Source organism: Poecilia latipinna, unplaced genomic scaffold (genome assembly GCF_001443285.1).
Source record: "Poecilia latipinna isolate Pla-1442-1.1 unplaced genomic scaffold, P_latipinna-1.0 Scaffold183, whole genome shotgun sequence".
Taxonomy (NCBI): domain Eukaryota; kingdom Metazoa; phylum Chordata; class Actinopteri; order Cyprinodontiformes; family Poeciliidae; genus Poecilia; species Poecilia latipinna.
Window position 1 is genome coordinate 607476 of NW_015112799.1, and position 15801 is coordinate 623276.

Sequence of the window (15801 nt, forward strand, 5' to 3'; positions counted from 1 at the left end):
AATATTTCCACTAAATAAGAGGCAAAAAAATAAAAAATAAAATAGTTTGATAGAGGAAAACTTCTCAGACTCTGAGCTCAAAGCAAGATGCCAGAGAGCACCAAACTATTTTTTTTAATACTAGACAATTAATTTAATTTCACATAATTATCGCGGTAGAAGCCATTTGTTTGTTAAATACTTAATGAAACATATTTACCGTGTTTTTTGTGAATGACATACAGTCACAGACGAACGAGATAATTAGTCCAAGTTTGATGTTTATTGAACGTTCAGAAACTACAGCGGCTGTGATGAGCCACAGCAAAGGTAAACAAAAGGAAAATGGGGTGCTGTGGTGGCACAGAGGCAAAGCACAGCCCACACATTGAGGTCTTGGTCCTCGTGGCAGTGGTCGCAGGCTCAATTCCCGGCCTGCTGACATTTCCCCTTCTCTCATTACCCTCTTTCCTGTCAAACTACCTTCAAATAAAGGCCACTAGAGCCAACAAAACCTTTAAAAAAATAAAGGTAAAATACCCCAAACAGGTAAACAACTCCTTCCTTTTTACTCTCCGTCTCTTTGTCATTTAAGCACACCTGTTGCCATGGCAACTGCCATGAGCCGAGCTCCTCGAGCCGAGCAGAGATTACGTTAAAAACATAACATTCAGCCCATTACGATACTAGGTTTTCAGGATTTATATTTATTTTGCAATTATTAATAAGCACTCCCCTGAACACAGCGGTGGTTGATTGGTTAATTTTAAACTCCTGCTCTGCTAGTTATTTTGGTAATGGAACCGAAACGCACAGAATTGCGTAACACCTTGTTGAAACAATAATTACTGAGATTATTATTGTTGTTGGGTCATTAATTTGAACACGTTTAGTTGATGTTTTATTTTTTTTAACTAAAGTTACGAACGTTTTAATGAGTCAGAGGATGTGATGGTCTCAGCATCCTGGCGGCATTCAGTTTGTCACCTAATGCCGAGATCGACTCAAAACCTTCTGCGATCCAAGTATTATTGCACCGCTGCTCTAGCAAAGCATGAACAGTTCAGAAACAACATGAAATGGGGAAAAAGCTATTTATTAACTGATTCAGTCGTGTTTTAGATTGTTCTTGAAAAACTAATCAGTCACGGGGGATGTGCTTTCACGGTTGCACAGTGAACCCATTGATTTTTTTACAGCAGACAGCCACTCCCCTCTCTTGCAGGTACTGCGTACCCCCGCTAAGTCTTTTAGGGGTACGCAGTACCCGACCGTACCTACCTACTTTCACCCCTGGTTTCAATTTTCCAGATTTTTTTTAGGATTTTATTGCATTTGTTGACCTTCAGACTGAGTTGACCCACCTTAGATGGCATCGTGTTGGTCACAGAAATCCCATTAGGGACGCCTTCAATTTCTGGAGCCTCTGGAGGAGCTGAAAAACGAGATATTTGGTAAATTATAACAGATACATATGCAACTGAAGATGTTTAAGGTGTTTACATCTTCTATTAGGTTATACTTTGTCGTTTTTGTGCGCTGTCTTACCAAAAACCCTGAGGTGAGTCTTGCGTTCGGCATTGCCAGCCTCCTGCCCGTTGACCTGGCAGAAGAACTCCTTCTCGTCAGAGAGCTGGACGTTTTGGATCAGGAGTGTGTTTCCTCTCTGGTCTGAGGTCACCTCGATGCGGCCGCTGTAGTCTGTGTTGTTGTCGACTATCTGCTGGTTGATGTCACTGTAGAAGATCCGCATCCGTGAGCCGTTTCCTGCAGATCTCTGAAGAGAAACCAGGTAGGAACAGTCAAGGGCCTTCCAGAGGCGTTCCATTCACAAAACAAAGAGATGGCAGAAAGAAGCCTTAAACTCATCTTGAAGTGTTTTCTAAAAGGGACTAGTATTACAAGTCGTCACATATAATTTAAAGTTGGATAAGCAGGAAATGAACCACTGAAGAGTTTACTTTTCTAATTTGTCAATGAACATAGCAATCAATCTAGGTTATCAAAACTAGTCACGATCTACACTAAGAATGCTGCTAATGCACTAATAGCACAGCTAACCTTATGTGTAGCATTTTTGCTAACTTTAACTTTGTTAACATTAGCGTACCTAGCTTCCCCTGAGTTGATTTTCCTGGATAAATTCGAAAGCGTTTATTTGTGAACTTAAAACTTAAACTCGAGATTTCTTTGTGAACTTAAAGAAGCTTATTTGGTTTTCAGTTGAATTAAGTTGAAGAACTGTGTTAAAGTTTTGGCTATCGACTGATAAACGCTCTTAAAGCAGTTAGAAGCTTATATTCATGCTCTTATTTTAAAGAGGGTGAATACTGATCACACAGCATTTCCTCTCCTTAAATTGTCTCTTTTGTTTCCCTAATATCTTCATTTCAAGCAAAATAGTGGGACAAACAGACAGTAGAGAACAAGATATACACAAATATAATATCTAAGGGAATTATAGAACATGTACATAATGTCAAAATTTTAAGTGGTGTTCAAGGATTGTAGCCTTTTAAGGGCAGATATAGTTTGAATAGAAGCTAACGCTTTAGCATTACCTTCCGCTAAGTATTGTGTTGGTGATACCCTTTAGAAAAAGTGGAACTAATGTTTATATTAGTATTTTAGTGTCAGAGCAACTAACTTTTTAATTATTGTTGCCCACCACTGTGTTGTGATTAATCAGATAAATGTGAAAATTCTAGGCATCAACTCGCAATTCTCCATGGAACATTACAGCAATCTAAAGCTTTATGCTACAAGTGAAGCAGAAACCATGACTGTTTCTGGAACAGCTAGTTCCAGACAGACACTGTCAGTTTACTCACCACAAACCACTGGATTATGACGAAGCTGGGCTCTTCGTTCACACCAGTGAAGCTGTAATGGCAGGGGATCTCAGCTGGGTCACCGAGGTACACCTCCAGGTTGTCATTCATAGTCAATTCCACTTTGCCCCACACTGAAACACACATTTAAATGCACATAAATCAAGTGGAAAACCCACAATACAATAAATCAAGCCTCCATTTCACAGCAACTGTGTTCTTTCTAACTAATTTTGACCTTTAGCTTTATTCTCAGTGCAGTGGGCTTGGCAGATCACTGTCCTCCCAAGCCGATCTGGAGACACGGTGGCACAAAGAAAGAAGAAAAAAAGGCTTCTTTTCTACATGGCATCGTTTTCATCTTCCTTCTGCCTGACTGACTGCAGCCACAAAACCACATCTTGGCCAGAAAAATCGGTTCCCTTGGCATCATTTTGGGAATGCAGTTGAAGGAAGGCTGGCCAGTTCGACGCTGGGCTGTTGATTCAGAGTGCCAAGAGCTTTTTCAGCCATGTTGAACTTGGCTGCTGTTCTATTGGTCCATTCATGCAGTGACAAATAATAATAAAAAAAGGATGACACCAAAAGAAAGTCATTTTTTTCTCTTTAATCTCCTTTTGGGGGATCTTAAAAGAATACCCCATTTTTTCTCCCATGTTCTCACACTACTGCTAAGTGCTTTGTTATGTTCAGTGTAGTGTAACTTAATTTCCTCAACTCATTAGCAAGTGGGACTTTGTTCTCACGCTCAGTCCTCATAGACATTACTATCATTAATTTGGGCCTTTTATTTATTTATTTGAACTATATATGGTGTTTAAAGACAAAAGGGATTAAATGCTGAAGTTTGAACTTCTTATGGATTTTCACCAATACACACAGTAAAAATGATAAAAATAGGCTTAAATATATGGGAGTGCATCTCAATAAGTTAATATCACAGAAAGTTAGATTCTATGATTCAATTAAAGTAAAACTCCTATATTTTTATATTCCTTCTACATTTATTTCTCAATTTTGAAGATTATGGCTTACAGTAAATAAAAACCCAAAATTCACTTTATTACAAAAAAGAATGCTACATAAGAATAATTAATAATGTATTAGACCAACATTAGACACTGATACCTTGATAAAGAAGCTGGCAGGTCATTGCTACATCCAAGCAGAGTAATGGAAAGTTTAGTGGAAGAGACAAAAGGTGCATAATTTAACAACCAAGGAGAAAAAGGTTGACTGTTTAGCCACAAAGACATAAAAACATGTTTGGTGAAGTTTAAAAACCTAAAAGACAAACTAGCTGTCAAGCATGGTGGTGGTGGCATCAAAATGTGGGCCTCTTTATTCTTTTTTTGAGCTGAACATTTGCCAGAAAAAATATTTGAAGTTTTCTTGGAAATTGTCTGAGTTTGGAAAGTTGAAGATTTGAAATATTTTAAACTAAAAAAATTCCAAGTATTTGCTAGAAAATTTCTGAAATTAATGTCAAAATGTGGTGTTTTTCCAGCACATTTTCGACTTCTCAAACTCAGAAATCTCCAAGTTCTTTCTAGGAAATTCATTTAAAAAATACAGAGTTCTTACTTCTTTTTTCTTCCTTATCTCCAATGACCATAATAAGATGTCATATGAATATGAATCATATGAATGTAGGTCAATCAATCAATCAAATTTATTTGCGTAGCACATTTCAGCAACAATGCAGCTCAAAGCACGTCACATCATGAAAATATAAAAATATTATAAACACATCATACAGACAACAACTATGAAAATCAAAAGCAGACATTTCATTTTCACCCAGGAGCAGGAACTGTAACGTTTTGTTTTTAACAAACATCTTTAAATGGTTAAGTAGGAACAGTCAGGCGGATCTAAAGTTCAGGGTGCTGCTACATGTTTCCAGCGTTGGCTGAAGCAGACCATGCATGAAGGCGCTTTAGGAGTTCAGTTGCCACCCTGCTGCCTCCATTCAGCCTCCACCACCCCCAACCCTTTTCCTCCCTCTCCTCCTCTCGTCACCACCAATAATTTCTCAACTCATTTTTTTTTTTTCATTTCTGTCCCGCCTGCCTCTGGCGGTGCTCACCCAACCATTTCTTTAAGGAAACGGGCGCGCCATTGTTCCCCCACCTGGGTGGAAAAGACCTCCAACCCCCACCCAGCAGAGGTTAAAACCAGTTCATCTCGCCTCCAGTTTGTTGTTGTCGACTGCGATACAGATGATCTGAAAGGGCTTTGAGACAAGAAGGAGATTATGGAGGCTGAGGAAGACACAATGTCGCAGAAGTCAGTGTAAAAAACGTTGTGTCTCCTTGGGGCCATACTGCTAACTTTTCAGCTAATCCGATTAGCACTGGGGGGCTGCTGCGGATTTGGCTCCCAAAGCCAACCTGGGGCCGCTCTTATCTGTTCCTGTTGTGACTTAATGCAGCACCAACACACATGACCCATGATCTGCAGACCCTGACAACCAAAACTGCTGCCTGTCGGGGTGCTGGTGAATACATTTGAGTCTGTCTGCTGTCTGTGGCTGCGTGATACAGAGATAATTCATTCAGAACAGGACTCCGTTTTATTTTCTGTATTTGATGACAGAACCTGAAACCATTATAGTTAACAAAAACTAACAAAATAACAAAGACTGAAACTGAGAAAACACATAAAAACAGTAAATAATGAAATAATGGGAGGAGGGGGGACTAGACCTAACTAGAATTCAATTGTGGGTTTGTAAAAGTAAAACATATTGAGATTACAATTTGTTTTTCTGTTTACAAATCTATTTGTTAGCTGATCAAACTGCTGTGAAATTGATTTTTTTTCCCTTCACCACACAAGAGGTTTATGCTCCATACCAATCCTGGTGATATTTACACTGGCACCACTAAAAATAAATACCCTCCTGGATTTGCTGCTTTGCAAATGCCAGCCAACAGTGTGTCAAGTAGCATTGCTGCTAAGTATTTCAGCTTCCCAAACTGTTTTTTAAATAGAATATGTTAGACAGTGATGAGCACACAGCTGCTAATGCGCTAACAGCGCAGCTAATTTTTGGTTTAGTTCGATAGCTAACTTTTTAAATATAAACAAACTAGATAAGTGCTTGGAAAATCCGTGAAAAGGCACATTTTCAGTAGATAATTTGGATTCACGTTCCACAGAAAAATCCATGAATACTGCGTTGCAAATTGACTCTTCAGTAAAGAATTTTTAACATTTTTATTAATGAACTTCACAGCACTTCAGCACCTTATTTACAACACCTAACTTTCTGGAGCAAAAGAAACCATTTGCATCTTGACCCAGACAAACACTGGGACAATTTTCATCTCTGCAATCAATTCTGACACTTCAAGGCCTTCACAAAGAAAGCAGAATAAAGGCAGATAATAACCTTTCAGTTGTTCCATTTAAGAGACAGACTCACACAATGCCCTCACACCACTAATCTGACAATAAAGAACCAAATGAGGGGGGCACTTCCAGGACAGCCTTTGCATACAGTTACTCATTATGCACCAAACAGGCAGACAATACCCTCAGATGCTAACTAAAGTGGTCACTATTACTGGATTTTCCCATTCCATTAAGGCTGTCAGCTTAGGTCGCCAGCAGATCTGCAGCTCAGCCTCTGATAAGAGTCCAAATCACCTCTGACACAACAAACCGGCCTCATTTACTCACACTAATCTCTCACAAGCTCCATGAGGCATGAAATTAGACTGAATCCTTCTAAGAACATAAAAATGTCATCTTGGAAATGCTGTTAAATCCCTCATTTTCACTGTACGGATCAGGGTAATTGTTGGAGATTTGAGAAGAAATTAAAAAGGTGTGGACCGTGTTACAAAGTCACAGAACAAACGGTTTTAAATAAAGGGAAAACATGATTTTATAAAATGCCTTACATTTATTCATTGCCTTTTAACCTTTCCACATTTTGTCATGTTGCAATCTGAGACTTTTATTATTTTAATTGTATTTTATGTAAGTAGAATATGAATTTTATACATTTTACAACAATAAGAACCTGAAAAACGTTTTTAATATTTGGAAACAAGTGTGAAACCGATCTTGTGTTCCTCTACAAAGGTCTAAAAATCAGCAATTGCCCCCTTTCTCTGCCGTGAGAGAGGGCTGACAGACTGACCCGCACAAAAGGTCTTGTCTGCACATATATGGTAAATAATAGTCACCTCACCAAAAAAAAAAAAAAATTTAAATCCCGCTAAAAATCGAAAGTCAGGCCTTTCAAAGATCAGTGATCGGCCATAAAAATGCAATCGGTGCAAAAAATTACTAAAGGTTTAGGAGCTATGAATACTTTTGCAAGTTTCTTTAAAGTAAAAATTTCTTTGCATGTATTTTGAGAGAAAATCAGCATTTTCCTACAAGGCCTACAAGAGGAAATATGTGAACAGATCAGCATTTAAAAACTTCTAGTTCCTGCAGACCCAATCAGAAAGTTTTACACCGACACTAAGAGTCCCTCAGAGAGAGGAGGGTGTAAAAAGCCGACATGTAAGAGTGGATAACATGCAGGAGTGTTTCTCAATATGCTGCCCTGATGTGCTGCCGAACACCTGGGGGACTCCCACTACTGGCTGACATCAAAGGCCACACATACACGCCACCACACAGAAAACACACACTATGGGGATGAGAGCTCCTTGTCCACCTGATGTGCTTTCAGAAGCAGCATCTGGCACAAATCTCCTTGCAGCCTGTTCCTGATGTGTCTGACAGTGAGGGGGCTGGAGCTCTTTTCTTTCACACACAGAGAGAGATAAGGAAGTACTGCAAATCTCCTCAAAGACACCTCTTTATGTATCTGAGGCCTCTTTTTTTTCAATGCAGCCGAGCATGTCAGGGATCCAGGACAGAGCCTTTATCGGTCCTCCAAGGTCAATGAGGAGGTGAAAACTCTCAGCTCAAGACGCCCACAGAGAGAACAAGGCTGGGATACTTTGATGGACAAAACATGGAGTCTGCAAACAGAACTGCAGTAGTACACTGCAAAAAAACAAAATCTTACTAAGGATTTTGTCTAGTTTCTTGTTCAAACATCTTAGTACACTATAAGTAAGAAAAACTATCTAGGAGATTGCTTTAAGCAAGTAATTCTTTAATATTGATAATATTGGCAGATTATTTCACTTATACCAAGACATTTTTACCATGTTATAAGATAAATAATCGTCCAGTGAAACTAATACTTTTCCATCAATATTAAGGGATTATTGACTTAAATGCAGTTACTGTTTACAGTTTAGTGATGTAAATCAACCTGTCTGTTTCAAATAGGAATGTTTTTCCAAGAATGTGTGTTTGTGGTGATGTGAGTGCTGTGCCATGCTGTCACAGCCATACAGTCACCTAAACATAAGTAATAAATAGTTTGTTTTATTACCATAATCTTTACTGTTATAACAAACATTCCACAAAATATTGTGATAAAGCTTAAGGTCTGTATCACCCCCTGCCCCCCACCTATTCACCAGCTTATTTTTGCATGTTTTGCCCCATAAAATGCAGAACAAAATGGGTCAAATTCTGCACAATGGGAAACTTTATTTAAAGACTATTGAGTCTATGTCCTATATTTTTTAGCTTAAGTCCATTTTTTATTAAGTGCAGAAGAGAATAATGCCTGATATTTTTATATGAATAAATGATGATGTTATTTTTTGTTATTTTAAGTAAATATGATTGTTGTTGATTTGCTAAGTTATATAAAACAGTATTTTTATATTAAGATATCAATGAAATTGAAATAGTCAAGTAATTTTAAAGGATTTGGGACATCGTATTTTCATTCTGAACTCAAGCAATATTTTTTTTTAAATTTGGAAATTTTTCTGAGATGCTTCACGTCATTTTAAAATCTGGAAAAAAAAAAGCTGCAATCTCTGACTTTGAAAGAATCGCTAATCATTCCCTCTGCTTCGCAACTTCTTCTACAGCTGCGTAAATATTTCATCACTACACCCGGTGGGTGAGACTTCATTAAAGGAGCAACACGAATGTTTTATTTATGCTTGTATCTGATGTTCAGCAGTGAGTGTGGCGTGTTCCTCTGTGTCTACGACCCACCAATAAGGCCCCCTGCAGAGCTGCTGGGCTCTGGCATGCAGGTTGCTCTGCAGCTACAGGATGGATAATTAAAGGTCAATGGGCTAAACACTGCTTCATGGGGGAGTTCCTTTAGCTATCAGTGTAAAAAAAAAAAGAAAAAGAAAAAAAAAAAAAGAAACCAAACAGTTAAATGGAGCTTGAAGATAACAAAGCTCCCTGAAAGCTAGTGTTGGAGTGATTGAGCTGTGCATTACAGGGAAGTGCTGGAAATTTAAACATTAATGAAATGACGTATTTGTTCTCCAACAACCCTAACAACTGCATGCATCATCTCTTACTCGAGTTACAGCAACATTAACTCAAACTGGCCTGGGAAGAAGAACACATTTAGGTCAGTAGCTCAGGAATACCGGTAGCAATGCTTCGGTTTAAGAGGAAAACACTCAGTATAAATTTTATTTGACTTCCATCTTAAAAATGAAACATTAGCTCAGAGACATGTAATGGGATTTTTGTTCACCGAATGGATTGGTATGCTTAGATAAAAGAAGGAGAATTATGCAGTTCATCTTGTTTACGCGCAGGGAGCATTTTTAATAAAACAAAACCAAAAAATAAATCTTGACTCCAGCACCAAGTATTTTACTTGTGGTGGAGTAAAATACGCGAGCAGGAGATAAGCAGAGAGGCTTGCCTTGAGGCACAGCAAGTCCCCTTTTTGGTTATTGTAAAAATTAGTGTTTAAATGTAAACACTAATTGACTTGCAAACCAATTAGTTTGCAAGTCAATTAGTTTTATTTGTGCTTATGTATAATTTTTTGGTTGGGACTTTTAATTTTGTCTAATTATTAGATTGATTTTAACGTGTTAAACATTTTAGCGAAGTTAATTGCATTTCTTTTTTACATACAAAGGTTCCAGACGGAATGTGTTTCTGGTACTCCTGTAAATCTGACGCACAAGCAACATCCACTAACAGCAATGGACGACAAAACCACTTCTCTTGGTCAACTGAGGACTAGTTATTTCTTCAAAAACAATCTGATCTAGAAAGTGCTATGGTTGTATTCAAGCTGTGCTAAAACGATTTAGCCTATCAGTGAAGTTATTCAGGACTAAAATAGCATCTCAATGCTGACATATCAATGTCAGCATTGAGTGCCAATGGTCTACATTTCCAAACTAAGCTGTATTTTTGGTCTTTTTACAAGTGTGCACCATTGGGAACGTAAAAATCTTGAGTTAAATCAGAGCCAACCTTCAGCATTTTCAACATTAAAGTCGGTTTTTAAGACTCTAGTTACAGTGTATCATCTGTTGATGTGCTTTCTCTTTTTGTTTATAACACAGCTGAGCCAATTCTCCTGAACTTCTGAATTGCTACTTAAACCCATCGAAAAAGTTTTAAAAAATGACAGTTTGAAGGAACAGATCACAGGAATAGCAGATGCCTTGTTGTCATGGCTGAACTTTGAACTGCAGGGAAGTTTTCAAACTAAACATTCATTAAAGTTAGTGATAAAGTTTTCTGCAGCCTTGTGTGACTGATCAACCCTCAGAGAGTAAACTTAACTTTCACCATGGGAATCCAGTTTGGAAAAAGTTTACAAAACTGACATTTTGAGTGTGTAAATGGCAGTGGTTCCTCTTTTATCTTTATTAAAAAGTGTGAAAGCGAAGACATTTAGGTGAGAGGTATGAGATGCTGGCCGTCAACCTAACACTATAAATAGAAGACCTTTTTCCAATTAGACCTCTGACGACAGAAACCGACTAGATGCTGCGGTCCAACAAAGGCCGTCTTATTCCAGCCGCTGTGGTCATCATCACCGTGCTGAACATGCTGGAAAAACTACAAACCTGGAGCTAGCTAAATCAACTCCTGGTTTCAGCTTCTTCTTCATGAGTATCAACGGTTCACAGAGACTTTCAGATAATTAAACTGTTGGAGGTCATCCTGCAGTGCAGTTATGCTGCAGAGAAACGACTTGCAACAGAATAAAGAAAACAAAGGAAGGCTGATTAATTCTGCTCATTTACATACAGAGCCACATTATCAATCAACAAAATGAATATATTCAGAGGATTATCTGTTTCACAATGTTCTTGCTGAGTCTGGGAGGCTTTTGCATTTAGTTATACAATTAGCTTTAATAGTGATTATAATTTGCACGTCTATTTCTCTGAAGGCGTCTATAAGAACTTTATTTATTACTTCATTTGAACCGTTTGCAAAGTTCTGAGTGTATTTGTATTCAAGCATGGCCTGCCCTGCAACAAAGGCTTATTAGTGCGTTCCTTCTTCTTTTATCCCATCAAGCAGACATGAGGCGAGCTGTCGGGCGAGCGTGCCACACCCAACTCACCAGGATCAAAACCCCAAACCCCTCCATCAGCAAATCCCCCGCTGGGAACCCTAATGCTCTCAAAGAGAATATCAGAGTGATCACAGGTGCACTGCTGGGTTAATGAGGAGGAAAGGCTACTTACTGCATGTGCCCAGGCCAGACCTACCTACAACCCCCCCAACACACACACACACACACACACACACACACACACACACACACACACACACAGAAAAACAATACTGTTTGGACAGAACTCTCTCATTCCCGCTGAAAATCTTTGAACCTGCTGAATAACCAGGCTGGTTTTCCACAGAGACACCAGAAAAATCTGCATCCTTCTACCAGAAACTCACAGCTGAACAACTGAGATTCCAACAATGAGGAAAGTGACACAAAAATGGGTCACATAAAGACATTAAAATCAAAGTTATCACTGATTTACCAGATTTTTCAGGCCTGATTACTGACAGATCAATAGACTAAAGAAATCACTTAGACTATGTGACAGTTTTATGTGTTTTCCACACATATGCAGTCATTTTATAGTCCAAAAGTAACTCTGTTACCTCCAGTTGTCAAAAATATGCTGCATATATGAAAGAAATTAGGCCTCTGTCTCTTTAAGCAGTTCCTCCTTTTTCTGACACTCTGCTTTCAGGAAGTCATCACAACAGCATTTCTAAGACTTTGGGACTCCGGTGGACCTCATCCTGTAGCACATAGTTCATTTGAGTGTGCTGAATATCTAGTATTAGTACATTCATTCACAAGATATGTTCACCGGATTACATAGTTCATTTGTACAGAACACACCAATCTGCATCACACAGAACTTGATCCGTTCACGCTGTTCACTGCAGCAGTCTATCACTCACTGTTTCTAAAAGCTATCTGCTAATGTGTCCAATAAAAACAAACACCCACCCATCCCCATTCATGAATATTAGAAAAACAGTGTCTTCAGTCAGAGGCTTCTTCAAATTTGTTGTAATGCAGACTGCTACAGTAAAACCTTCATGCCCACAACCATCACCATCTACAATAACTCTTTGAAGAATTTTGAATTAATATGAGTTGCAACAGCATTTAATTTCTCTTTGGAATCAATAAAGTATTTTTTAATTGAATTCAATTATTACATACATATACATTTACAATTTTATGAGTGTTAGTTTCTCATTATTTACTATTTGCCCACTTTTATTATTTCTTTATTTTCATTTCAGTGCCTTAAAGCATTCTTCAGCTCTAAAAATGAGCTACCTAAAAGTGGTGTTTGTCAACGTTTTATAAAATCAGATCACAAAAGTCTGATTGGTGTAGCTCAAGTTACACCAATCTGCAATTATTTTTCTAGAGTCATCTATTCAGTCTGCTGTAGTAGTACTACTACTACTGAAAACTCATTATGCCTAATATGCAATTGTATTTCCTTTCTATTTTATTACAAAACAAAAGAAGCAGTTTATGTCTGTTCCCACTAGAGGTGAATGGAAAAGTGCCATGATACACCTTGGACAAGTTCCCAGTCCATCAAAGGCACTGAAGACAATGTCACATACCAATGGTAACTTAAACCCCACTCTCCTTCAACATGTAAATAAACACAAGTGTAAACAGTAAACATTGATGGTCAGTGATAAAAAAGGACCTTCAAATCTCTTGATCCAGCTTGCAGAGGCTGTGGCTGTATTGGCATTCCTTAAGTTCAAAAGAGACAGAAATTAGCATGTCCACAAGCGTGTCATTTTTACTGCTAACCAGAGCCGTATCAGATAAACATCTGTGACCGCTGCAGTCGTTTGACCTGCTAATGAATGGTGGCTGTACTGGTTCCCACTGAAGAGGAAAGTCAGAGGTCAGAGGTTACCAGTCAGTTTTTTTCCGGTGTGAGAGAAGCTGAAACTGGTGGCTTCTGGTGGCCAGGCATTGTATTTTGACTATTATCTGCTGTAGGTCAGAAATACCAATTGTATAATGTAAAATTTGAGAATGCTGAAGTTAACTAAGACATTTGAACACATCAAATGTAGTACTAGGAATCACAAGCACACCATTAAGCTATGATCCAAACGGATACACTCGTACTTCAAGCAAACATGTATGGATGTTTGTTCAAAAATGGGTTAAAGTAGAGCGTTTACTGTTCACATTTGCTCATAGATCCAGTGTGACACAATCCTTGATCGGTGATGCTGGAGTGTAACAAGAACATGATCTCAAAGTATTAAAATGGCCTAATAATTTTTTATCCAAAGAACAAATCATTGGTAAAATCAACAAAACAACTGGCTAGCTGTCACCTGGTAATGCTAACCTTACAGGAGTATTTCACATTTTTTCCAGTGAGTGTGGTGACTTTTATACTTGGACTGGTCATAACTAAGATGAACAATTCAACAAAAATGACAGACTATTTCAAATACAGTGTAAGAAACAGAAAAACTCGGTTCAACTGGGGACCAAAACCACATTTGTTCCATTTCTAGTTGCTGTGTTTTTTTGTTTTGTTTTTTCACACTGCACTGTCAAACCATCCATCCATTTTCTTTACACCCTTGTCCCTTAGTGGGGTTGGGAACTGTCAAACCAACCAAAACCTATAAGAAACCTGTTCCCTTTCTCGCCTGTAGGGGCACTGTACCAAGAACCACTGAAGGAAATGGCCTGAAAAGTTCTGAAGAACACATTGAACATCACTTCCCTCTTTACCAAATGTAAACAAAAATGTAACATGTAAGATTTTAGCGGTTGTAGGATTGCTCTTTTGTTTTGGTGAAAGACCACATGCCATTTCTCCCACTAGAACTACACTGGCACATTTGTTTTGGTTGTATTTACCCAGAATGCTCTGCGCTATAGTCCACTTCCTGCTTTGGAGCAGTCTCCAAACAAACCAGACTTTCTAGGCAAACAAGCTAAAGTTTGACAGATTGTGTGAATGCACCGTATCTGAGGTTTGAAACTGGGAACTCCTTTCAGTGGTACAGAAGTGCTAACCACTGTTCCACCATGGAGCAAAAACACAGCTGTCTACAAATAATTAGGTCACCTCCTTGTTCCCTTTTAAGACTTTTCTGTTTGAGTTTGTAATTGGCAAAGATCTGCTTGGCTCCCTTATAAATCAAAGGCAATGTTTGGTTGGTTTCAAAGTGATCTCTTTGGTCAAAAGATAAAAGACAGATAAGATGACAGCTCTGTAGCTGCTGGGCCACAGTGGAATCAAGCAGAATCCAGAGTCAATAAGATACAAAAAAAGATATTTTACAAAACAACCAAAAATTTCAGAAGGTGATGTTACCTCTGGTTATTCTGTAAACTGACTGAATGATTTCATAAATGTTCTGTGAAAGAGCAAAGTACAACCACTTGCAGATTAGGAAGAGTTCACTGCAGACAGTGGAGGAGTGGGGGAGGGAAACTTGTGAAGAAAGGGCAGCAAACAAAGCACATGTGGGTTTTAGCTGCCAGTCGATACCAGCAGGCAGCATGAGGGGATTTACAAAGCTGTGCAAAACTAGAGAACCAACATGATACACCAACACAAAATAATACAGAGAAGTGAATCAGAAACTAACTTATAGTTTTAAAAAATGCAATAAACCAACCCCAAATGTGAGTTATTTAACCTTAGTATGAAAAACCGTAGTTCTATTAAGGTTCTGTTAAATTGAGGTGTAATATCAACTTACACCACAGGGTGGCAGTGCTGCTTGTGAGTCTGTTGGGTAGCTATCTTTTGACCTGCTAAAGCGGTCCTCACAGATACATGAAGACCCGAAGCATTTTTGTATAATTACAGCGATGTAATGTCCACCAAGCACATTTTTATTTCCATAAAGGTTTTGTTATATACATTTTTGTGACTGCATTAACCAGTGTTATGTAGACTTTGTATTGAGACTAAGATAACTATGTTAGCATGTCGTCGCTAACAAGCTAATTGTCCTATTGTCTATTGTAATTTCTGTTGGTTCTGCCATATTTTATGTTATTGCTTATGTAACCATAAGCAATAGTAAGATTTATTGTAACATTAGGTTTATGTTTAAGGGTTCCAGATTGTATGTAAAAAAAAAAGTCTAGTATATTGTGACTAAATGAAAATGATAATTACTTTGATATGTTAGCTCTCTGCTAAATGGAAGATGGTATAAAATGTATTTTGGTGGGAAATACACAGATTCAGTTAGCAAAAGTTTTTAATATGTTACAATATCTTATAAATAAAGGCTGAAACATGTGTAGTTGGGGTCATTGTTTCAGCTCTCTGTCAGAAACTGGGGTGAAGGTTCACACACCAGAAGAACAACATAACATCCAATCTGACTAAGTGAGCATGAGCTATTTTACAAAGTGAGAAGAAAACAACGTACAAAGCTGGTAGAGATCCCTCAAAAGACTCTTATCTGTAACTGCAGCAAAATGTCAAGGGAGCCAAACACAGGTGGACAATAACAACACCTTTCAACCTTTTATCTGTTGAAAACCGTTCATTTTCCTTCCACTTTACTTTCTGTGCTTCACAACAGCCTGGAACGTGTATACATGTAAGCAATC

At 38.2% G+C, this 15801-nt stretch overlaps 1 protein-coding gene across 3 annotated transcripts in view; it reads right to left on the reverse strand.

The window, feature by feature from the left end:
- Positions 1–15801, reverse strand: part of mcama (melanoma cell adhesion molecule a) — an 83487-nt gene that overhangs the window by 23991 nt on the left and 43695 nt on the right. For all 3 annotated transcript variants that reach the window (XM_015030491.1, XM_015030489.1, XM_015030490.1), the window contains exons 2-4: positions 2811–2944; positions 1528–1756; positions 1344–1414 (exon numbers count right to left, since the gene is read on the reverse strand). In XM_015030491.1, the coding sequence (XP_014885977.1) occupies positions 1344–1414; positions 1528–1756; positions 2811–2944 (434 nt within the window). The remainder of the gene's footprint in view (positions 1–1343; positions 1415–1527; positions 1757–2810; positions 2945–15801) is intronic.